This window comes from Rosa rugosa, chromosome 2 (genome assembly GCF_958449725.1).
Source record: "Rosa rugosa chromosome 2, drRosRugo1.1, whole genome shotgun sequence".
NCBI lineage: Eukaryota > Viridiplantae > Streptophyta > Magnoliopsida > Rosales > Rosaceae > Rosa > Rosa rugosa.
This window is the reverse complement of record NC_084821.1, coordinates 55,611,932-55,636,106: the sequence shown is the minus strand read 5'-3', so window position 1 is coordinate 55,636,106 and position 24,175 is coordinate 55,611,932. Positions and strand designations below refer to the sequence as shown.

The 24,175-nt window shown below is 40.2% G+C and overlaps 3 protein-coding genes across 6 annotated transcripts; all 3 read right to left on the bottom strand.

Annotated features, from left to right (window-relative positions):
• Positions 1 to 599: 599 nt before the first annotated feature.
• Positions 600 to 5,763, bottom strand: LOC133728567 (protein NARROW LEAF 1). 2 transcript variants are annotated; one of them, XR_009855915.1, is made up of 7 exons: positions 5,443 to 5,763; positions 3,755 to 4,263; positions 3,476 to 3,619; positions 2,798 to 3,038; positions 1,611 to 2,111; positions 814 to 1,301; positions 600 to 730 (listed from the first exon to the last, which is right to left on the bottom strand). XR_009855915.1 is itself a non-coding variant. In XM_062155969.1 (6 exons), exons 2-6 carry the CDS (start codon positions 4,247 to 4,249, stop codon positions 868 to 870), a joined length of 1,815 nt encoding a protein of 604 aa, XP_062011953.1. In that variant the 5' UTR covers positions 4,250 to 4,263; positions 5,443 to 5,762; the 3' UTR covers positions 600 to 867. The 2 variants fall into 2 exon arrangements, 1 of the variants encoding a protein (XP_062011953.1); XM_062155969.1 differs by having other exon boundaries at positions 600 to 1,301; positions 5,443 to 5,762.
• Positions 5,764 to 6,630: 867 nt separating this feature from the next.
• Positions 6,631 to 8,912, bottom strand: LOC133728566 (F-box/kelch-repeat protein At3g06240-like). 3 transcript variants are annotated; one of them, XM_062155967.1, is made up of 2 exons: positions 8,682 to 8,912; positions 6,631 to 7,933 (listed from the first exon to the last, which is right to left on the bottom strand). In XM_062155967.1, exon 2 carries the CDS (start codon positions 7,870 to 7,872, stop codon positions 6,841 to 6,843), a length of 1,032 nt encoding a protein of 343 aa, XP_062011951.1. In that variant the 5' UTR covers positions 7,873 to 7,933; positions 8,682 to 8,912; the 3' UTR covers positions 6,631 to 6,840. The 3 variants fall into 3 exon arrangements, with proteins under 3 accessions (XP_062011951.1, XP_062011950.1, XP_062011952.1); XM_062155966.1 differs by having other exon boundaries at positions 8,632 to 8,911; XM_062155968.1 differs by lacking the exon at positions 8,682 to 8,912 and adding an exon at positions 8,496 to 8,634.
• A 909-nt stretch (positions 8,913 to 9,821) lies between these two features.
• LOC133733548 (auxin-responsive protein SAUR78) lies at positions 9,822 to 10,643 on the bottom strand. The gene has a single exon (XM_062161176.1). It carries the CDS (start codon positions 10,493 to 10,495, stop codon positions 10,088 to 10,090), a length of 408 nt encoding a protein of 135 aa, XP_062017160.1. The 5' UTR covers positions 10,496 to 10,643; the 3' UTR covers positions 9,822 to 10,087.
• Between the last annotated feature and the right edge of the window lie 13,532 nt (positions 10,644 to 24,175).

Sequence of the window (24,175 nt, the reverse complement as noted above, 5' to 3'; positions counted from 1 at the left end):
GCTAAGATCTATTAGATTTATTAATTTTCTCTTTTCTTACAATGATATTTGCTTTTTTTTTTGGCAAATGAGGGCTTTTGCATTAGTTTTTCCATTGTCGATATATTTGGAACCTTTGTATTAGACACGGCCTAAAATAATTCGTTACAGTGTATAAATTTACAAGACTTGCTTCAGTATTGAGAATTTGAGATAAATAATCAAGGTATATCGGTTAAAATTAGGAGTTCGATGTGTTATTAAGAGAGTGCATTTCTGGCCAAATTATGTGCTACCCCAAGGCTTCACCTATATAGGGACTTAAGAAGAGTCTTCTTTTAAGGAAGGGTCTCCAGTTATAGTTGCCAAAAATCAAAACCAAAAAGTTTATGTCTTTCGAATCTAAATTACTTATAGACTTCATGGAGAGGAACAAGTTGACTATATTATAACACACAGAAGTCTCTTCCTCTCTTATGGCGAAGGCGTTAATAGACTTCTCTGTGTTAGTGACTTCATGGAGAGCATTTGAATGCTGCACCATGAGCTATGGAGCATATCTGCATCCGGCATTAGACACAGACATTCAACTTTTATCAGAAGAAGATTACAAGAAAATGAGAGACACAAAGAACAAGTTGTTGGAAGATAGAAAATGTGAGGGTACTTGAGATTGTGGATCTCGGCTTGGATTCAAATCCCCAGCCTTAAAATCTGAAAGACTTAACACGGCAGCTGGATTACAATTGCTCTATAACAAGATTACATATATCAGCTTGGACCCTTGGAGCCAACTCCATCAGAGATCAAAGATTACAGACCAACTTAACTTACCAATATTAGCCTGGGTCGGTTCCCAAAGCTTAAAGCCAGAGATCTCAAGCATGTTCATTTTGGTTCTACAGTACTGGTTGAAGTATCAGAACGTCTTCTCTTGGCCTCATTGTCGCCCAACTGCAGTGAAAAACAAATATCTTCGTCGCAGCCATTCCTTAATGATGAGAGATTCTCAGAAACTGTTCTGCCCATCTGATTCATATTATGTAGTGGGGAACCTCTGATGAAGCTTGGTATGAATTGATGCTCAACACTAGGAACCGCCTTGATCCCATCTTCTAGATGGAACTCTGTTTCTACTAATGACGGACTCACAGGCAGGCTTCCGGGTTCAGCTTCTAAAGGGATACGCTGGATTTGGAGACCCAGTGACTCGAACTTCTCCTCAGGCCCTTCCTTTGGAAGTAACCCATCAGGAGGTGACGAGTCACCAACAGTGGATCCAATTGCAGTTGCTGACACGCTCCTCTGTTCTTGTACAGCCACTGCGATGAAGCATTTACACAGAAATGTATCAAGACATGGACATTCTCGTTCTGCACGTGCGCGCGCGCGTGCGCTAATATAATGAGTGACGTGAAAAGACTAATAAGAAATGATATTATAAATTCATTCATATTAGGTTTGTCTTAGTTGATGCACAATATGCAATTGTCCTTGTAAGTTCATTCAAAGATCATAAGTTAAGAAAATCAGAGGAAATCTGCAGACCAACTACAAACAAAAACTTTGAAGATGCACAAATACAATGCAATTAAGGGTGAACTGAGCAAAAATTGGCAACTTTCACTAACCTTTTAGCCCTTCATCAGTTGTAATGAGGTCAAGTTCAAGGAGATTGAGAAGACGCCCGAGATCAACTCCACTTGTCCAATTCTCAGGAGGTTGACCAATTTTTAATTTAAGACGGCCTCGGTTTGCAGTCCCACCCCATATGATCCCAATCGGCCGTGGCTTCTCACCATTCTCACCTTTTAGTGTTATGAGACTTCCACTGTCTCCTTCAAGGTCAAACGTCTGCTGGTTCTCGCCGACAACAAGGAAATCAGTCAAGAAACATATGCCTTTCTCATCATTGTACTCAAGGGCATAGGCCAATACAGTTCCAGCTGTCAAGCCAGAACTTCTTCCAACCTTCATCACATGCTTTCCGATAAGGGTACTGATCGGAGACTGCAAGTCTATTATCTTAACATCACCAATCCATCCTACACCTTTCACAGATGTAGTAACAGTAGACATGTCAAAATCATCAGAAAATGGGATAAATGCCCCGTCTGCTCTCACAAATGTCTCTGCAATAACATAAAAGAAAAAGATGAATATGTATTGCTCTTCCTTCTGTTTCTTTCTTTTTGGAGGGATCTTATACATATTGAGGAGGAAAAAGGATAACTTCACAAATGTCTCCGCAATAACATAAAAGAAAAAGATGAATATGTATTGCTCTTCCTTCTGTTTCTTTCTTTTTGGAGGGATCTTATACATATTGAGGAGGAAAAAGGATAACTTTAGATATTGAGACGCATGCCTGTAATGTAAAAAAGCATAAAAGTTGCATCAAAAATATCTGTCCATGTTGATATTGACAATCCTAGGAACAGATAGCCTTACTAGTGACGATTAAACCACATCTTTTAATGTTAAATATGCAAATATTAAAGAGGTCCCAAAACAAGGTACCTATGACATCAACACACACAAACACAATGAGTAGCCATGCACCCAATGAGTTAAGTAGGTAAATGTGACACCATCAGCATGTGTTTCCCAGACATCAGAAAGAGGAAAGGTTGGGACAAATGTAGGCATAAACACTAGATAATGCAAAGTAAAAACTGATGCAGTCGTTTTAATTATATCATGAAACTGTGAAATTTTTTTATGATAGAGTTTGTTCCGTTAACAAAATGGTCAGAAAAACATAGTCAAGCTCCAAATGCAATCTATGCCACATAACCAACATTTGAATCCTCATTACCTGGGTTAATTCCAGCAAAAATGCCATACCAGAGCTCATCTGTGATAAATGAGGTAGCTCTCTCTACAGCACCAAGGTATACACCAGGTCCAAGTGAAGGGGGCAGGGGATGGAACATTTTCTGATTTGGGTAATCTAAGTCAACTGCAACATGGCGATTTGTGAGAAAACCCACTTGTCTGTTCCCAGTTTGGCTTTTAACTATAGCACCCAAAGTCCCATATGTCTCCTGGCTTGCCACCTGAGTACAAGCAAAAGAAACAGTGTCCTTACCATTATTCTAATTTAAGTAAACAGAATCAGACATGGAATTACTTAAGTACCAAATGAAGGTACCAGATTTAAGTAGTAAACATACGCAGGCACTTCAACAATTATCTTATTAGGAAAATGCCAATGGCTCTTGCGGCAGCAGCATTTGACTTAGCCCAATAAGCCATTGACTTTGGTTTACTGGACTCGGGACACTGACCAATGAGATGGTACACATGATATAGGAATGAAACCTCAATCAAGGCTATAATTATTAACAAATTGAATATTACAATCATTCTCTATTAGCAATTCAACACACACACACACACAACAGACATACAAACAATTTAGTGCATTCCCGATTCCACATCCATAGTTTAGTTCATATAAACAAGGTAAGATTGGAAATTAAACTAAAAATACCTGGGAACCTGAGCCAATGCATAGATCACCACCACGCAAATCATCTACAATTTCAGTGTACAATTGTTCTTTGGGAGCAGGCTCGGGTGCACCAAAATATGAGAATTCTACCACATCCACATCACACCATACACCTCCAGGCCCCTGATTAAGTGAAAAAGAGAAAATGATTAAGTGAAAAAGAGAAAATCAGGTGGAACCCATCAGTAACCTCCACAAAATAATTGTTCAGCAAAACAAGAATGAAGAATCAAATCATTACTATCATTCTTTCCTGACCTCTAGAGCAGTAGGTAGACATTGTATTGGGCTGAGCCATTGCTTGTGAACTTTTCTTGAAACAAACACAAGGATAGCTGGTATATCTGTTAACACACCCCGTCGAATGCGAAAGCCAATTGCTGTTCCAAGACTGTAACACCGCAAAATCTTGCTATGAAATGCCCTTATAGTCATCAGTTCAAGCAATGTAGTCGCTTGCTGCCCTTTTGGCAATTGACCAAGAGTTTCAGGCAGGACACCTTTCTGTAGATTAGTAAAATAATTTGCCCTCTCTTCAGCTGCATCATTCAATCGACTTGAAGTAGGCCAGGAGAAGTACGCAGCACTAGTCTCACAATGCTGTCCAGCTGATGCAAAGGGTTGAAGTGTTGGCGGACTTAACGAAGGCAAATTAGAATGACTACAACAGGTTCTCTCGAGATCTAAAGCTGACTCCTCTGATGGTGTTGAACCAGAACAACGCATCCTCATATTAAATCTAGTCCGGTCCATCTGTTCAGTTCACCCTACATGACAGCATAATGAAAAAACTGAAGGACACCAATACTAAGGTACTAATATTATAACGTCCAAAATGAGTGCAAGAACAAAAACAAAAGGATAGTTTAGGTTGCAAATTTGCAACAAACAGCAATAGAAATGCTCACTTGATCTATCCGTAAAAAAGAACATAATGAGACTAATAACAGTTAAGGTAGTTTAGATATGATTTATGCATCAGTCAACAGTGCAAGTGGAGTTATAGGATTCCGGCAAATATAATCCCCAGTTAAACTGACTGAACCAAGCAAATGGAAACACAATGTGTTGCACCTTTTGTCAGAATGCAAATGAAAATGTAAGACAGGTATCCGACATGATGATCAATAAAGTAGACCACACAATCCCAATTATAAGTACAAATTACAGAGTAAAGACACTCCACAGAATAAGGCATGAAGGAATACCATGACTTCCTTAAAGGTGAAATCCAAAAAGTGAAAGAGAATTAAGAAACATCCTCCTACAGTAACAGCAGGGCCAATACACTTAAAATTAACATAATTTGTATTTATGATGTTTTCCACTACACATAAAACAAAGGCATGATATGCTGCAGTAAAAGAACTTTTTGACCTCATCCAGAGTGATGATCAAAATATGAATCTCTAAAATGGAGTCCTGGTTTTTCAAAAAAGAATGATTATCCTCCCCACTTGCTAGAAATGGAGGAAATGAAGAGAAAAACAATACAAAAACTTCTGCTTTCTAGCTCAAAAGAAAAATCTTCACTAAGATTCACTGTGACATTCACTGTTGAAATCTAGGAAAATCATCTCATCTCATTTTCCTTTTGTGTCTCACCAACCAAACATACAAGAAGCCACGGCAATTGGTAAAGGAACTTACTTTATGATCAAAGTTTCAGTTTTCAAATTGACAAGAAAATCTTATTTCCAATCAGTTTTCTCACTTTCTGTAAACTTATGCAGTTACAGAAACCAGGAAACTCCAATCAAAATCACAATCACAAGGCCAAAGGCAACATATAACTATGAATTCATGTATACAAGAACTAAAAACAAACTCAGCAGAAACCAAAAAAAGCAAACTTTTTCAGATAAAGAGAACTAGAATCACAATTTCCTGCATAGAACAACTTGAACAAAAACCAAACACTTATGAGTTCAAAGAAGATGACTCACTGATCAATAATGGTAGAGATGGGGTAGAACAAAACAAAGTTATGTGGGTCCTTTTGCAAGAACCTCAAAGTCACTGACCAACTCAGATAGCAACTCAGCTCAATTTGACCAAGAAAAAAACTTCTGGGATTGCCACTGCAGAGTTGCTGTTGCCTAAAAACCCATGAAATTAACAATTTAGTAAAGTAAGTAAGCAGCTTTGTGCGCTTATTTTAATGAGCTTTATTGTGTTTATGGGGAAGAGAGCCTGGTGGGAAATACTGTATTGTGTAGGGGGCTATGTGCTAAATTAATTAAAGACCCAAAAAGAAAAAGTGCTACATGGTTTTGAAAGCTGTCTCTAGTATTTGTAATTTAACCATAATGACTTGTATTTTGTGGCCCCTTGAACTCGACCCAGAAGAAGAAAAAGATAAAAAAAAAGCTTGAATTGATTCTACATGGTTACAGTTCAGGTCAGGAGCGGATAAGGATGGAGCACGTACGAATGGTACCATGTAGCATCTTACTTACATTGACGCCTACGAAGTATGAACAGAATGTTTGTCTCTGTCACGTCAGAATATAAAGTTCTTCATATTGCTTTGAGAAATGTAGAATATGACCTAATTTTAACGAGAATCAGGGTTGTTAGCTCTTACTGAATTTTTTTTCTGATTATTTCTTAAATCTATGTCTATTCGTTTCCAAGAGTAATAACTAATAAGTATAAGATATCTCTAACAACAAAGTTAAACTTTTGAATATTGAGCAATTTGATTAGTATTGACATCCTCCTTCTTTGACGGACTATATTTGCACTTTTTCTTTTTCGTTGTTAATCAACGGTGAATAGAGATTCAAACTTTGAAACTCTACTAATATTTTGTTAGAGTGGAATGTCTTATTTATTAAACTTGAAGACTGATAAGGATGAAGAGTCTCAATAGAGATGCTTTGAAATTTGAATACCAATTGATGTTGGGTTGGGCCTCCTCCAACCACTCATTTCAACATTGCTTCAGTTAATGGTGTGTGCAGAGAGATTGTGTGAATTTTAACATCATCAAAGTCTCATTTCACACACACATTACAAATTTACAGGCACACTTAAGAGGGGCATGCATACTACAATGCATGTTAACTATGATAATATATCACCTGCTTTAAGTCTGCGCCACCAGCCCACCACACGTGAAGAGTATCACCTAAAATAACTGGAGGTTTCAATTTCACCCAATGTAACAATTTCATTAGCCATCAAGTATAAACTTTGCTCAGTTCAATGCGAAAATTGCCTATTGCATATACATAGAAGCTGGCAAGCATACACTAAATTACATACTATAATTTCTTCTCTTTTCTTTTTTTGGTAACAAGGAGGCCCAAAAGGACCAAAGAAAGACTACACACGATAATTTAGTTCAACCGAAAGTTTGGAGAAACAAGACTCTCCACATACACATCCACATAGAACGGAACCTGGAGGCCATTTGCCAATAAATTTTTACAAGTTCCATCCCTCGGATTGAACAGAAGTATTTCCTTCCGGTTTCTTGCCACTAATATCTTGGTATTCTTCCAGTAACATAATGGCTGCAAAGAAAAAAAGGGTTCCGCAATCAAAATCTTGGTCCATGACTCCTTCACACCATACTCTTTCATAATCCAGAATATACGCTGCCTGTTATGATCATTGTGGTGTAGCAAACAAAGACAGTCCCTTAAGACACCAGGTGTATAGCTAATAGAATCTACAATAGATTCAGGTGGGGATAAGCCTGAGAACTTCTCTTCTGCTAAATTTAAAGCAGCAATTACAGGAAGATGATCAAGGCCCATGCACAACCAGTGGACAGCTCCGTTGAGAGGCGTCCCTGGATCATTCAAAAGATGTTTGTAAGGAAAGTCCTCAATACTTTTCCATGACTTGTTTTTCAGTGAAAAGATGAGCACACTGCGGCCCTTATAAATCTTAACAAACATGTAGTCCTTGACTGAAGGAGCATAACCAAAACCATGTACATCATAACCCACTTCCTCTGGAGGATCAGCATGGCTTGACATGGGGCAATCTGGTACTCTCATGGACTCCCGAGTCGAAGGATTAAATACAAAGAATGTTTCTGGTTGAGGCATGATGCAGACTAAACCATTACAGGAACCAAGCATTTGAATCCACTGATTGTTGACATCGCCTTTGAGAGGAAAATCAAGCTCTGAGGGTAACATATCGTCATCTATAGGTGCTTCTTGGTCCAAGGAGAAGAGAGACTTATTGGAACTGAGAATAAGTTTCTGCTTCTGGTGTCGGCTGAGGTGGGTTGTAACAAAGTGGGGTTCATGGGTAAGATGGAGCCATGTCTTTGACACGCACCTAAATCGACAGACAGACTTGGCAGGTAGTCGAGTGAGTATGTCTCTGATGGTATCCTGTGAAATTTTAGACATGCTTACTTTACTTGACACTGAAATATCAGATAGTGAGCAACTTGCTCCACCTCAATCTGGTCTGCACCACAGCCCAAAGATAAGCAAGGATAAGTTACATAATAGTGTGTGTGGAGGAAGAAGCACACATCAAAAATTAATCTTTATCAACCAGATAAAAATCCAACAAATTAATCCTTCTCCTCAGTTGGTTCTTTCAGTAAACCACTACATATTTTACGAAGAAAGAGGTTCTATCCCAAAGCAATCAGTCCAGTTTCTCAATTGGCTATGAATTAAGATCAACTGTCAAATAAAATTCAAAGACAGCAAATTGAGATTTAAATCAGATAGAAAATTTGATCTCTAAATCAGTAATAAAACATGGATTTGTTCGAGCTCCAAATATTGAATAATCACCAAACTCATGCCCAGCAGGGTTTTTCTCTATTTCAATTCTTCTACATAAATCAGTAGCCAAAGACAGAGTTTTTACCACAAAAACAATTAATCCATAATCACAATCTGCCATCAGTTAATATTCACAGTCATAATAATATTCAAAGAGTGGAAATACTATACAAACTGATTCCAATGTCAAAAACTAAACATGGGTCTGTAACTTTCTGCAAGAAATTACAAACCTTCACACCAATATCAAAAGTCCAAGCCACAAAAACCCAATTTGAGATCAACCCATTTTCACAGATAGAATAAGCAAATTTGGGCAAAAGGGAATAAAGAGTCACAGTTTGAATGCATCGAAACAGCAATAAATACCCAGAAGTGACTCGAATGAAATAAACGAAGACGGTTCAGAGCCCACTTGCAGTCGCAGTCTGTCTTCTTCTCCTACCCTGAGTCGCTTAGAGCTGCTTGAGACTGGCAATACTTGATTCTCTGGTTGGAATTGATATTAATCACAACTTCAGAAACAGAAATGAAGTCAAGAAATAGGGTCTTGGGTCTTCGGTGAAAAGCAGAAAGAATATGCCAAGCAATAGTCTCCCACACGGAATGAACTACGTCTAAGAATCTAGGCTAATTGTGTTTTTGGTCGGTTTGTTTTTTAAATTTATAAAGCTGCTATATGTTTAAAGATATTACGCATTTGCTTATCCTACCCGTTTATCATGTTCGGATTGATTTCTTCATAACCTAAAAGCTTTACATTAATTTTTATCGTAAAACACAGTAAATTTATCATTTTTGAAAACGACAATTCAGTTAGCATCGAACATTATATTATGTTACTCATGCTTGACGCCAATTTGTTTAACAAATTGTGTGTCATATAATTCGTGTTTAGCGAGTTGTGTCATACTAAATTGCATTTATCGATCAACTTAATAATAGATCATGTTATTATTTTTTTTATACAATAAAAGAAAAACTACAACAAAAACCACAAACACAATCTCCGCTCAACTGATCCAGATGGAACGCTGGGAACACAAAGATAGAGAGATAAGAAAATCACACTCCAGAGTTAATTCTATCATGACCAAGATCAGCTAACTTGATGAAATGTAGTATTTTTCGTAACCAAGAAGTAACGTGCTAATTTTCATCAATTTGGTATGATTTTCATATCATAGAAGATTGTTTTAAAGCAAATGCACTAACAAGTAATTGACTTTATGAAGGGTTAGTCGTGACTCGTGAGGTTGAGGGGAAAACAGAAGCCTATTCATGCACGTGACTACCACATGCACGATCTAATGACCTAAAAATTCATGTTGGTCCTTCCTCTTGGTCACTCTCCAAGCCTCTTTTAAGTTATGGAGGTCCCGGACCCGGTGAACCACTGAATTTGGCTACAAGGCCCTTAATTGTAGCGACGATCTGGAAATTCAGGGAGTATTTTGATGAGGTTATTGCAACTCCTTATTTCTTTAAGTAACTAACTACGACTAATAAAATTCAAAATACATTATCTGAGAACCAAAAAAAAAAATCAACACGTAATATTATAAGTACAAACTAGGAGACCCTTTGGGACATTTATTCAAAATCATCAAGAAATATCATAGAGTGCAACCCCATGACTAGTTAACTACAAATATGATCACACTAGCATATGATCCAATATCAAATCAAACACAATGGGTTAGAACTCAGAACAAGAATACCTAACTAAACAGAATCAGTAATAAAGAGAAACCAAACCATTAAACAGGTTCCAATTAATTGACGCAGTCTCAAAACTAACTTGATCAATTCTATTCAATCAACATTAGAACTCATAGAGTTCAGCTAGTTCCTCCAAAGACTCTGAAGTACCACCAAAGCTTGGATCTCCATTTGCCAGCATCCATAACAAGTGATCAAAGAGAACCACCTCACACTTCACCAAGATATCCTCATGATCATGATCATCTCCTCGATTGTTATTTCGCTTATTCGATGACTTCTCGATCAAAGCATTCAACAAAGGATGCTTCAGGTACTTGGAGCTGATCACGTAACGCTTTCTGGTGCTTCCAACAAATATAGTAGTTTGCTGATGATTCTCATTCATGATGTTGCCATCATACAAATCTTCTCTAGTCGATTTGGAACGTAGACTGCTATACGATGAAGATCTCCCTAGCTGGCTTGACAAGCTCTTGCACTTCCTTAATAGCAAACTGATCTTCTTCATATCTTAGCTTGGCTAATTTTTGAGCTAGCTAGAGATCAAAAACTCAGAAAAGAAAACATGGGAAATTAAGCAGAGAGAGAGGGAGGGGGGTTTGTTGAGAGATCTATGGGAAGCTTGTGAAAGACTCAGAGATTAATGAGATATGTAGAGTGTGAGATATGTAAAGTGTGTTTTAAGATGGGAAGATTAAGTGGGTTTGGTTGGTGTGAAGTCTTTGTTTTCCGGTGCAAGAAAACTACTGTGGGGTCTATAGTAGCATCCAAACATTTTTGAGCGCGCGTGTCTCATCTAGGTTACACTCTTTTAGCTACCCCGTTTTTTATTGAGTTAGAGGAGAGGAATTGAACTTTTAATCTAGTCTAGTTCTAACCTGATCGATTATGTCCAAGAGCTACGACCCAAATTTTTCAGCGTGTGGAGATAGGAGAAGATGCTTACATATTATCACAAAACCCTGAATGGGACATAATCACATAAGTAAATTTGAATGACGAACCCGGTGAGTTTCTTGAATTCGCTTTGGTGAATCCAAAGCATTAGATTAGTGTCTGAAATGCACAATTTGCTTTCATCGTACGTACGTAGAACCTATTGCATAAATGGTGAACCATAGTTTGCTTTGTCTTAATTTAGAAGCTATTGAGTTGGTGTTTCGAAGGCATTAAAATCCAGTGATTATTGACCTGAGTGGACTCGACTAGAGGGAAAGCTGGACAGGCTTGGCCCAAGCACGAGCCATGACGGTATGTCACTTAGAATATGATGCTATGGAACATACAAAATGATTATGATAATGTTCTTCAAATGCAACGGAGAGATACTCCGATCTAGGTAAAAACTCGCTATCAGGACTGATCCACGTGGTCGGAGAATGTGTGCTTGATACGGGTGTATCCTCCAACTTAGAGGAAGGAAGGCCCAAGAGGACAACTCAAGGACAACCTCCTGCTTATTTGCATGATTACGTTAGGAAATAATCATCCTAGTTTCATTATGATTCTTTTCCTTACAACGTTCTGTATCAAACATTTAAGTCTCATATCTTTTATTATTACTTTCCAGATTAGGCTAGGTTTTCATCACTATTTATGTTGCTGCTTGTAAGACTTTGGATTATTGAGTTATATGATATAAGAAAACGTGGCTTTGGCTGCAAATACGTGTGAGTTCTCTAAACATCTTGTTTCTGGTGTCAAGTGGTAGAGTTAGAGACCTGTGTCTGACTTAATTTCCCATTAATCTGGTATCAGAGCCAGGTTTCTGTTTGGTGGGATCGATAAACGGTTTCCATGGCTAACAGACGTGGTAGGGGAGGTTTTCGGATGGAGGGTCGTGGCAATACCAACGACATGGAGGAAATCAAGGGGTTGATTGAACAACTTAGTGAACGCCTTGCTCGCATCGAAACTCAAGGCCGTGATGATGGTGAGAGTTCCGACGGGGAGGAGAGTGTTCATTCTCATGGTGATAGGAGGCATGGTAATAACCATGATCACCATTCTTTAAACTTGAAGGATCTCCCTGAGTTTGAAGGAAGAATGCGACCAGATGAATTCATTGATTGGCTTAACACCATTGAAAGAATATTTGATTACAAGAACACTCCTGATGAAAGAAAGGTGAAGATGGTGGCGATCAAATTGACACACAAGGCCTCTGCTTGGTGGGAATCCTTGCGATCTCGCCGTGAACGCCTAGGAAAGCCGAAGATCAAGAATTGGGAAAAGATGAAGAAAGAATTGCGAAAAAGATTTTTACCAGAAAACTATACTCAAAACAACTTTATGAAACTTCACAACATAAGGCAGGGGTCGAGAACAGTTGATGAGTTCACAGAGGAGTTCGATCTCTTGACTACAAGATGTGGAGTGATAGAGGAAGAGGAGCAGTTAATTGCAAGATATCTTGGAGGGTTGCGAAAAGAAATTCATGATGTGGTGGTTTTACAACAATATTGGAGTTACAATGATGTTTACAAATTGGCTAGTGAGGTGGAGAAACAACTAAAAGTACGTCAGAAGCGGCCTAGCAATGAGGACTCCTACCACAAACAAATTGCTGCCAAGTGGGTTGCACCATCTGAGACTGATAAAAAAGGAGAACAAAGGATTGAATTCCAGAACAACCGCACCAATCTCAAGGAGGGTGGCAAGCCTAAGAAGTGTTTCAAGTGTTCGGGGTTGGGACATATAGCATCTGAATGTCCTAATCGACGGGTGGTGAACTTGGTTGAGGAAATAGGAGAAACAAGTGAAGCAAGACATGGTGAACTAATGATATCTGATGATTGTCATTATTATAGTGACGAAGAAGTTACCTGGAGTGATCAAGGTGAGTCACTTGTGATAAGAAGAACCATGAATGCATCAAAAATAGAAGAGCACCCAGATTGGAGAAGACATAATATATTTCATACAAAGTGCACTTCCAATGGTAAGGTGTGTCAAGTTATCATTGATGGTGGGAGTTGTGAAAACATTGTGGCACAAGAGATGGTAGACAAGTTGAACTTGCAAACAGAAAGGAAGCCAATATCCTATAAGCTGCAGTGGTTCAAAAAAGGTAGTGATGTAGTAGTCAACCAACGTTGTTTGGTATCATTCTCTATTGGAAAAAACTACCAAGACTCACAATGGTGTGATGTAGCACCAATGGATGCTTGCCATCTCTTATTAGGCCGTCCTTGGCAATTTGATAGGAGAGCTCACCATGACGGGTACCAGAACACCTACTCTTTCTTGAAGGATGGAAAGAAAATTATTTTGGGTCCATCTAGAGCAGACCACAAACCAAAATCAACCAAAGCAGAGAGCTGCAGTTTTCTCTCCACAAAGAAGTTTTTAACTGAATCCAAAGAGAGTGGGGAATTGTATATGTTGATGGTGAAAGAAGTGGGCACTGATGATTTTAGTTATTCCAAGGTGTTGGCACCTTTGCTGGAGGAATATAGTGAAGTCATCCCTGAGGAGTTACCTTCTGGGCTACCACCTATGCGTGACGTACAACACCACATTGATCTCGTACCAGGTTCAAGTTTGCCAAACAGGCCTCACTACCGCATGAGTCCACAAGAATATGAAGAGCTCAATAGGCAAGTGACTGAGTTACTACAGAAAGGAGTGATCCGGGAAAGTATGAGTCCGTGTGCAGTACCAGCATTACTCACACCTAAGAAGGATGGGACCTGGCGTATGTGTATTGACAGTAGAGCAATAAATAAGATAACAGTAAAGTATAGGTTTCCAATCCCACGCTTGGATGATATGCTTGACCACTTATCTGGAGCTAAGGTATTTTCAAAAATTGATTTACGAAGTGGGTACCATCAAATAAGGATAAGGCCTGGAGATGAATGGAAGACTGCTTTCAAGACCCGTGATGGTCTGTTTGAGTGGCTTGTAATGCCTTTCGGATTAACGAATGCCCCTAGCACATTCATGCGACTCATGAATCAGGTATTTCGCCCTTTTATTGGAAAATTCGTGGTTGTTTATTTCGACGATATTCTTGTGTATAGCCTTAATGAAGCAGAACACTTGAAGCACCTACGAGAGATTTTTGAAGTATTGAGGGTGCAGAAGCTATATGCCAATTTGAAGAAGTGTGAGTTTTTAACTGAAAGCTTAGTTTTCTTGGGATATGTTATTTCTGCTGAAGGGATCAAAGTGGACTCAAATAAAATTGCAGCAATTTTAGAGTGGCCAACACCAAAATCCATCCATGATATTAGAAGCTTTCATGGCCTAGCTTCTTTTTATCGGCGGTTTATTCGCAATTTTAGCTCCATTATTGCTCCAATGACTGATTGTCTGCGTTCTAATGTATTCAAATGGACTGAAGAGGCTAATAAGAGTTTCCATGCAATAAAAGAAGCTATGACCAAAGCCCCTGTCTTGGCTTTACCTGATTATGATAAGGTTTTTGAGGTGGATTGTGATGCGTCCAAGAATGGTATTGGAGCTGTCTTGAGCCAAGAAGGAAAGCCCATAGCTTTCTTCAGTGAGAAATTAAATGACACCAGGCAGAGGTATTCCACATATGACGTTGAATTTTATGCCATTGTTCAATCTCTTCGGTATTGGAGGCAATATCTTATCTTCAAAGAATTTGTTCTCTACTCTGATCATGAAGCCCTCAAGTTCCTCAATGGACAACAAAAACTTAATAGGCGCCATGCCAGATGGGTCGAAGAGCTGCAAGAATACAACTTTGTGATCAAGCATAAAGCTGGGGTGCAAAATAGGGTGGCTGATGCCTTGAGTAGGCGTGGAGCACTTCTATCTGTGATGGAGGTACGAGTTGACGGATTTGATTACTTAAAGACGTTATATCAAGAAGATGTAGATTTTTGTGAGACATGGAATGAGTGCAAGGAGAAGAACTCTATTAAAGATTTCCATATTCAAGATGGTTTCTTATTCAAGGGTAGCAGGTTATGTGTCCCTAACTGTTCACTACGGCTCTGGATCATTGAAGAAGTGCATGGAGGTGGTCTTGGTGGACATTTTGGGAAGACTAAAACTTTGTCATTAATTGAGGAGAAGTTCTTTTGGCCCAGGTTGCAAAGAGATGTACTGAGGTATGTACAACGTTGTCGTATATGCCACCTAGCTAAAAGTAGAAGTCAAAACACAGGGTTGTACACACCCCTTCCAGAACCAAAAGCTCCCTGGGAAGAAGTTAGCATGGATTTTGTGGTAGGATTACCAAGGACAAAACAGGGGTTTGATTCTATTTTTGTAGTGGTGGATAGGTTTTCCAAAATGGCACATTTTATACCTTGCAAAAAGACAATGGATGCTAGTAATATTGCCAATATCTACTTTCGTGACATTGTAAGGCTGCATGGAGTTCCTCGTACCATCACATCTGATAGAGATAGCAAGTTTGTGGGACACTTTTGGCGAACTTTGTGGAGAAAGTTGGGTACAAAGCTTCAGTTTAGTACTGCTCATCACCCTTAAACCGACGGTCAGACAGAAGTGGTGAATCGAAGCTTGGGAAACTTATTGAGAGCACTAGTTCGGCATAACAAAGCAAGTTGGGTTGAGTTCCTTCCGCAAGCTGAATTTGCTTACAATAGCTCCAAGCATAGTACTACGAATATCAGTCCTTTTGAAGCTGTATACGGTAGCAACCCCAATGGACCTTTGGATTTAATTCCATTACCTGTCACGGATCGATTCAGCGGTGATGCCAAAGATATGGCAGACCATATTAAGGAGTTACATGAACAAGTGCGGCGAAGACTTGTTGAGAGTAATCAGAAATACAAAGAGGTTGCTGACAAGCATCGTCGTTATGTTGAGTTCAAAGAGGGTGACCTGGTTTGGATCAACTTGAGCAAGGAGAGGTTTCCACGTGGGAAGTGTGGTAAACTACATGACAGAGGAGGGGGACCATACAAGGTTCTCAAACGAGCTGGTAACAATGCTTATGTTCTCGAACTCCCTGATGATATTGGAGTGTCTCCTACTTTTAATGTTGCTGATTTGCAAGTCTATCATGGTGAGAATGAACCTACTGCTGTGGACTCGAGGGCGAGTCCTGTCCAACCCGGGGTGCCTGATACGGGTGTATCCTCCAACTTAGAGGAAGGAAGGCCCAAGAGGACAACTCAAGGACAACCTCCTGCTTATTTGCATGATTACGTTAGGAAATAATCATCCTAGTTTCATTATGATTCTTTTCCTTACAACGTTCTGTATCAAACATTTAAGTCTCATATCTTTTATTATTACTTTCCAGATTAGGCTAGGTTTTCATCACTATTTATGTTGCTGCTTGTAAGACTTTGGATTATTGAGTTATATGATATAAGAAAACGTGGCTTTGGCTGCAAATACGTGTGAGTTCTCTAAACATCTTGTTTCTGGTGTCAAGTGGTAGAGTTAGAGACCTGTGTCTGACTTAATTTCCCATTAGTGCTTCAACCTAATAATTGGCGGGGAGCTATTAGTGATTGGAGATTTGCCGTGGCTGCAGCCGATCAAGGTAAAAACTATCGATTAGTGGACTATCTCAAAAGGGTTGTGCCACCTTGTGCGATACTTTGCTGGGTTTCAGATAGATATGCAAGACTTGGCTGCGAAACTAAGGAAAAGGCGCTCATCATAGAACATTGAGCCACAAATATTATCCCAATATAATGAAAGAGAATCCGGAATATCGGTCGATTTACGAATCTTTCCAAGAAGCAGATGATTTGATCAAAAGGGATGATCGACAGTGGAGACTATGAACTTGGATGTTTGAAATTAGTGGTTTGTGGAACTGTAATGATTGTATGAGGCCAAGTTTTGGTGGGGGAAAGCCAATCTGGCTGAGTAATGTTTTAGTGCTTTAGACAGTAACGTGGTAACAAAGAGAAAGATGATGAAATAGAGACTTGGGTAAGGATCGGATGTCGTCTCTGGCCAATCTTATGGCTTTACAGTTTGGCGTAGTAAAGCAATACCCAGAGAAGGGCAAATGTAGCCTGGTTGAATGGCTCAGGGTCTTTGATAAAACTACTAAGGGCTGGCAGACTCTAAAACTTATGGAAATCGAGGCATGCACCCAGGGAAAGAAATGTGCCTATCGGCCGCCACATTGTTCTTTGCAATTGCCCACAATATAATCTTGTTTGATGGGTTTCGAAGGTGGAGAGAGTCGCTCTCCACATTGGTGGGGGAGCGAGGAAAACTCAATCCTTGTGCTGTGGTTCTTAAGAAAGTTGTCAGAGGCACTCCAATTTGCCGAGACCCAAATAAAAAATGCCGGAGATCAGATCACCTACACAAGCTGGACTTCAAGCTTGATAAAGAAAAATGCCAAGCAAGTGGAAGAAAAAGAAGCTAAACAGCTCACTCACCAAGGGACGCCTTCAACTCGAAATGAAGGAAATGGAAGGAAGTTCTTGATGAAGTCTGCACTTATGAGGCTGGAGATATCTTTGACCAAAATTATGTGGTTGCTAATACCCAAAAATCCATACCTCATATAATGCTAAAAATGAATACACAACAAACCTTTGGAAGTGTTATTACGTTATCAAAAAGAGAGAAGAACAAATCTTTACAAGTGAAGGTCTATACCTCACACGAGCAAACAGATTCAATAAGCAGGAAACATATTTCTAAGTTCTTTACAATATTTCAAATGTCACGCACTAGTATTAGAAAACCCTATTCAGGGCGCTAATCTTGATGATTACACAAACGAGCATTTCTTCTTCGAAAAATTTGGAGAGACTAGGCTCTCCATATATAAATAAGAACTGAAAACCATGCGAAGGCTACCATTTGTCAAGAAATCTTTAGGTCTCGTTTGGTTGCCGGAAAGGAAATTGGTTTCTTGGTCTTTCCCATGAGCATGGGAAAGTAATTTTCCCACTAGTTTCCCTACACCGGAAAAGTAATCTCAAAATGTATTTTACTTTCCTTTCTGATGTTTGGTTTGTGCATGAATAGGAAAGATGTTTGGTTTGTGCATGAATAGGAAAGTAGGTAAACGTTAATTTTTCAATAATATCCTTATTATCAAAACATAAACAATTCAATATTTAAAAATTTCATGGATAAATTGATAATAACAACCATTAATAATCTTTGGAGTATGTAATTAATATGCAATTTATGCAGGGAAAGTATGAGGGAAAATGAATCTCATAGGGTGTGTGGGAGAATCCATTTTCCCCCTATTTTCCCTTCATGCAGGAAAGTTGCTCATTTCCTTGACGCCTCGTTTGGTTCGCAGAATTGAGGACTCAGGAAAGGACTTTCCTTTGTTTGGTAACCACAAACTCCGGAAATACTTTCCTGACAGAGGGGAAAGTAGGGGGGAAAATCATTCCACTTAGACCCCATGGGATTGATTTTCCCTTCCCATTTCCCAGCATTTATTACAAAAGTTTTGGACAACAATACCCTCTCTTGCATAAAAAATTGGTGTACTTTTTGTTTTAGGGAATCAGAAACTGAAAGAAATTTGTTGTGTATTCTCATTGATAATAGGGGTCTCTTTATATAGAGGATTACAATGCATAGAATCTCAATCATACAAGGAAAGTAATCGTACATTGAATAGGAATCTAGATCCTTCTAATTTAACCCTATTACCACTAGGTCAAGTAACCTAGAGTTTGGGCCAAACACAAATTAGGGTTTACTTGAACACTCCCCCTTGTGTTGCCCAAACGCGGTGCTCCTCTCGTTGCCTCGTTAAAAACCTTGCCGAGTAACAAAAACTCTATGGGACAAAAATAACCTCGGTCGAAGGGGAAAAAGAGCACAACACACCCTTCACGTTTCGAGGTGAACATGTAGACATCTCCCCCTGATGTCTGCGCCTCCCCCTGATGACTACGATCATGGGAGTTCAGATAATTTCCACAAGCCAATTCTTGCCACATGTTTCTCGAACGTGGATTTGGGCAATGACTTAGTAAACAAGTCTGCCACATTGTCCTCAGATCGAACCTGGTTCACTTTGATCTTGAGGAGCTTCTGTTGTTGTTGATTGTAGAAGAATTTGGGCGATATATGCTTGGTGTTGTCGCCTTTGATTTAGCCTTGCTTCATTTGTTCAATGCAAGCAGCATTATCCTCATAAATGCTCGTTGGCTCATCTGTGGTAGACTTCAGACCACAATTGCTTCGAACATGCGTAACTATGGATCGGAGCCATATACATTCACGAACTGCTACGTGAATAGCGATAATCTCTGCATGATTCAAAGAGGTAGCGACTAAGGTCTGCTTTGTAGACCTCCAAGATATCGCGGTCTTTCCCATGGTGAAAACATAACCAGTTTGGGAGCGACCTTTGTGTGGGTCAGAAAGGTACCCAGCATCAGCAAAACCTTCCAAAACACTTATATCGTTTTGGGATGGGGAGAGGGAACGCAATCCACCATGTGTGGCATCCCTGACACTTGATGGGTCTGAATCCATCTTCTTTCTGTAGGGATAGAACAAGCCCATATCGATCATACTACTTAGGTATCGAAAGATATCTTTAACGCCAGTCCAATGGCGTCGTGTAGACGCAGAGCTATATCTAGCTAGCAAGTTCACAGCGAATGAGATGTCCAGTCTTGTGCATTGTGCTAAGTACAATAATGCGCCTATTGCACTTAGGTAGGACACTTCTGCCTCTAGCACTTCTTCATCGTCATCTTTTGGACGAAATTGATCCTTCTTTGGATCAAGACTACGGACGACCATTGGGGTGCTTGAAGGCTTAATCTTGTCAGTGTTGAAGCGCCTAAGCATCTTTTGGGTATAAGCTGATTGATGAATCAGGATACCATCTCTACGGTGCTCAAATTCCAAACTGAGGCAAAACCGTGTTTTCCCAAGATCTTTCATCTCAAACTCGGATTTCAAGTGTTCAGCGGTTTCCCTTAACTCTTTGAGGGTGCCAATTATATTCATGTCATCGACATAAACCGCTACTATTGCAAATCCGGAACTTGTCCTCTTTATGAACACACATGGGCATAGTTCATTGTTGACATATCCCTTACCAATCAAGTAGTCATTTAGACGGTTATACCACATCCGTCCGGATTGTTTCAATCCATATAGTGAGCGTTTCAACCTTATAGCAAACGTGCTCCGTGGTTTAGAGCTACTTGATTTGGGTAACTGAATTCCATCTGGAATCTTCATGTATATCTCTGTATCAAGATCCCCATATAGATACGCAGTAACCACATCCATAAGCTGCATGTTCAGTTTCTCGGAAACTACCAAACTGACAAGGTAGCGGAACGTTATGACGCCCATTATGGGAGAATAGGTCTCCTCGTAGTCGATTCCAGGCGTTGTGAGAAGTCTTGCGCCATAAGGCGAGCTTTGTATCTTACAATCTTGTTTTTCTCATTATGCTTTCTAACGAATACCCATTTATGACCAACTGGTTTGGTGTTGGGCGGTATTGGTACAACTTTGCCAAATACCTTTCTTTTCGCTAGAGAATCAAGTTCTGCCTAGATCGCATCTTTCCACTTTGGCCAATCAGCTCTACGTTGGCATTCATCAATGGAGCGTGGTACGATGTCATCGGTCTCAATAATCTCACGCGCCACTGAATACGCGAATACATCATCAATGATGATGGAGTTTCTTTCCCACTTCCCATGTGCACTAGTGTAATTTACAGAGATCTCTACGTTCTTAGGGATAGGTTCTGACATCGAGGCGTCCCCCAATGATGTCTCTTGGACATAACCATAATCCGGAACATTCTCATGGGACGGATTTTGAGTATCGATGATCAAAGGATTTGTTTGTGCCTCATTTGCTCTTTTTCTAGGGCGAGTATCCTTCGAACCAATCGGTCTACCCCTCTTCCTTGCAGGACCTGCGGCCATAGACGCCACATCATTGCCATGCTGGGCAATGGCGCCATCTCCTGGTGTCACAGGAGTGGCGTGATGTCCAGTATTCGGGACATCAATCCTTGCAGGCACGTTTACAGTAGGTATGTGTGATCTCGTCACTTTGGCAACATCAGAAAACGCATCAGGCAGAGTGTCTGCTACGTTCTGGAGCTCGATTATTGGTCGCACTTCAAGTTCGGATTGTGCGGTACGGGGATCGAGATGAGACATAGTGGGGACAGACCACGACAATTCCTGTCGTTCCTGTTGAACATCTGTGTTCTTATCTCCCCCTAACGATGGGAAGACTGTCTCATCAAAGTGACAATCCGCAAATCTAGCGGTAAAGAGATCGCCTGTCAAGGGTTCAAGATAGCGGACGATAGTTGGAGATTCATATCCAACATAAATGTCCATTCGTCGTTGTGGACCCATCTTAGTACGATGTGGTGGCGTAATAGGCACATAAATGGGACACCCAAAAATGTGTAAGTGCGAGATATCTGGCTCGTACCCAGTCACTAGCTGTAACGCAAAGTAAGATTGAGTGGCAGTGGGTCGTAGACGAATTACCTTCGCTGCATGCAATATGACATATCCCCAAGCAGAAATAGGGAGACTGGTGCGCATAACCAATGTCCGGGCTATCATTTGTAGTCGTTTGATAGCAGCTTTGCGAGACCATTTTGGGTATGAACATGGGGAATTGGATGCTCTACATCAATTCCCAGTGACATGCAATAGTCATCGAACGTTTTCGATGTAAACTCCCACATTATCAAGTCGAATTGACTTAATAGGATGGTCAGGGTAGTGAGCCCGTAGACGGATAATCTGGGCGAGGAGTTTAGCATAAGCAGCATTTCGAGTGGACAACAGCGATACATGTGACCAGCGTGTCAACGCATCAACCAATACCATAAAGTATTTAAAAGGTCCGCATGATGGTTGAATTGGTCCACAGATATCTCCTTGGATTCTCTGTAAGAACAGAATGAGTATTTTAGGGTCTTTTGCATAGGACGGTCTCGGTCCTAATTTCCCGAACGAACAGGCTTTGCAAAATGAGCGAGGGGCCTTAGAAGCAACCAATGAGGATTTTGGTTGGGCCTGAGCGTCTGTAGCGCTATTAGAAGCAAAATGTGTGACTACATCTCCCATTATGGCGTTAGAGCCATAGAAATTGGTGTGTGTGGCGTCATGGCCACTAGGAGGAGCAACCATGGCGTCATGCTCATGGTTGGCACCATTTATGGCATCATCACTAGGGACAGGGGTGGCCTTTTGGCGGCCCAAGACAGCAGCAGCGCCAGAGGCTGCAATTTTTGCAGTCTTGCTAAGTCCAGGAATCAATTTTTTATTCTTGCTTCTTCTCACTCTGAAGAAAGGATGCTCGTGTGAAGTCTTAAGTATACGGAGCATCATATCACGACCAGGATGTCCTAGTCGGTCATGCCAAAGCCAATATGTGTCTGAATCCAAGAGATCTTCTCTTATGACATTATTGGATTCAATTGGTCGAATTGTAGTGACATAAAGTCCACTAGATTGACACATAAGCTTCTCTAAGATGCGCTTTCGTCCGCAATCATTAGAGGTAATGCAAAGGAATTCTATTCCGTTCTCACTATGCGTTTCCGCATGGAATCCGTTGGCTAGCTCTTATATCTTTATAGCTCAATAAGGTTCGATTTGCCTTAGGAGCGTAGAGAGCTTCAATGACTTTAATCAAGGTGCCATTGGGCAAAAGGAATTGGGTCATTCCATGTCCTTGAACTAAACCTGATGGCCCAACCATCGTAGTCACAGAGGAATATGTAGGCAACATCTCTAAGAATAATTGCCTATCTCGTAGAATGGTGTGCGTAGTCGCACTATCCGCAAGACATTGTAGTTCATCCATTCCTAAAAGAAAAGCTCATAATTAAAAGAGAGTCATAAAGAAAAGAACTCAACTTTTATTAATAAGCCAAACGGAATTACATCATCGTTTCTTTGACCAAAGAAAATCTAATCCAATAAACAAGTTAATGCAAAACAATGGTAGTCGTCTAACTCCTTTCGGTAATTCCAATGTAAATGTGACCAGGTGAGTAGAGAGATGTCAGTGGAGCGTGGCTCACTTAAGTACCACTTATCTCAAAACCTTCCTAGACATCACACTCACATTGAGTACGCCTACTTTGAAGAAAGACTAATAGTATTGGCATCTGCTACAAAAATAAAATGGCAATTGCCTACATCTCTTGGAAAATAAAAGACTTAATCAAAATCGCCAGTTTCTGGGTCTTGATCCTTGTAGTCTTCCACCCTCAGATCGAGATCGCCATCTTGATCTTCTTGTTCCATGTAATTTGCCTCCCTTGCTTCACGATACATCTTGTATGCGTTTGCAACGTTCTGGGACGCAGTACACTTCTTTGCCCAATGTCCACTTGATCCACATCGAAGACAAACATGTAGACTGTGATGACCTGGATTTTCTGTTATTTAATTTTAGTAGTTAATAATGAACCAATTGCACAAATATTTGGTATTGTGCTTTATTCGTAAGTTGTATGTGAGTTGGAATGGTTTTCGTACGTATAAATATTCGAATTTCACAGTTTAGGGGGTCGTGTGAAGTTTGACTTTTTATATGTTGGGATTCTCCGACAACTTCCTTCACGAAAGTTGTAGAGCGCGTCAACACGAGTTCGTGGACATGTGGAACGCGAGAATCGGAGTTCGTATGAGAAAGTTATGGCTAGCGGAAGAAGTTTCCATTTTAGTATAAATAGGGAAAAATCAGAAATATTCTCATAATTCACATTTCCATTTCCGGAAACTTTTTTTTCTCTCTCTTTTCTATCTCGGTCGACTCCTTCAGAATCAAAGTTTTCCGTCTGACCCGACCCGGCTTTTCCGGCGAACTGCGGCGGTCTCTGGCCGTGAAACTTGGTCAGCAGGTTCGCCTCCTCCGTCTGGTCGTCCCTGTGGTGTTCTCTAGCGGCGATATCCACCGTGTACGGCGCAGCAAGGCGGTGCAGATTGAGGTTTTTCGACCCGCCCGGAAAACGCAGCTCCGGAGACGGCACGGCTTCAAGTTTCCTTCCTTGGCTTCGTGGGGGTCGTCTGAGTCGATCTATGGTGTTTGTTTGGATCGATTTACGTGGAAATCGGTTCAACTCAGATTGAGCAAAAATCCAAACCTTGTGAGGTAGTTTTCAACCCTTTGTGCTTGTTTTCTGACTTCGTGCTAGTTATGAGAATTCACAAGCATGCTTAGATGAAGCTTTTTGATGTTGGAAGTTTTGTGAAATATTGAGTTTTGG

Coding starts and splice junctions, on each gene's coding strand:
- LOC133728567 (XM_062155969.1), bottom strand. CDS start 4,249: ATGGACCGGACTAGATTTAATATGAGGATGCGTTGTTCTGGTTCAACA. Junction 2,112..2,797: donor TTTTGCTGGAATTAACCCAG/GTAATGAGGATT, acceptor ATGTTATTGCAG/AGACATTTGTGAGAGCAGAC. Junction 1,302..1,610: donor AACTGATGAAGGGCTAAAAG/GTTAGTGAAAGT, acceptor GCTTCATCGCAG/TGGCTGTACAAGAACAGAGG.
- LOC133728566 (XM_062155967.1), bottom strand. CDS start 7,872: ATGTCTAAAATTTCACAGGATACCATCAGAGACATACTCACTCGACTA.
- LOC133733548 (XM_062161176.1), bottom strand. CDS start 10,495: ATGAAGAAGATCAGTTTGCTATTAAGGAAGTGCAAGAGCTTGTCAAGC.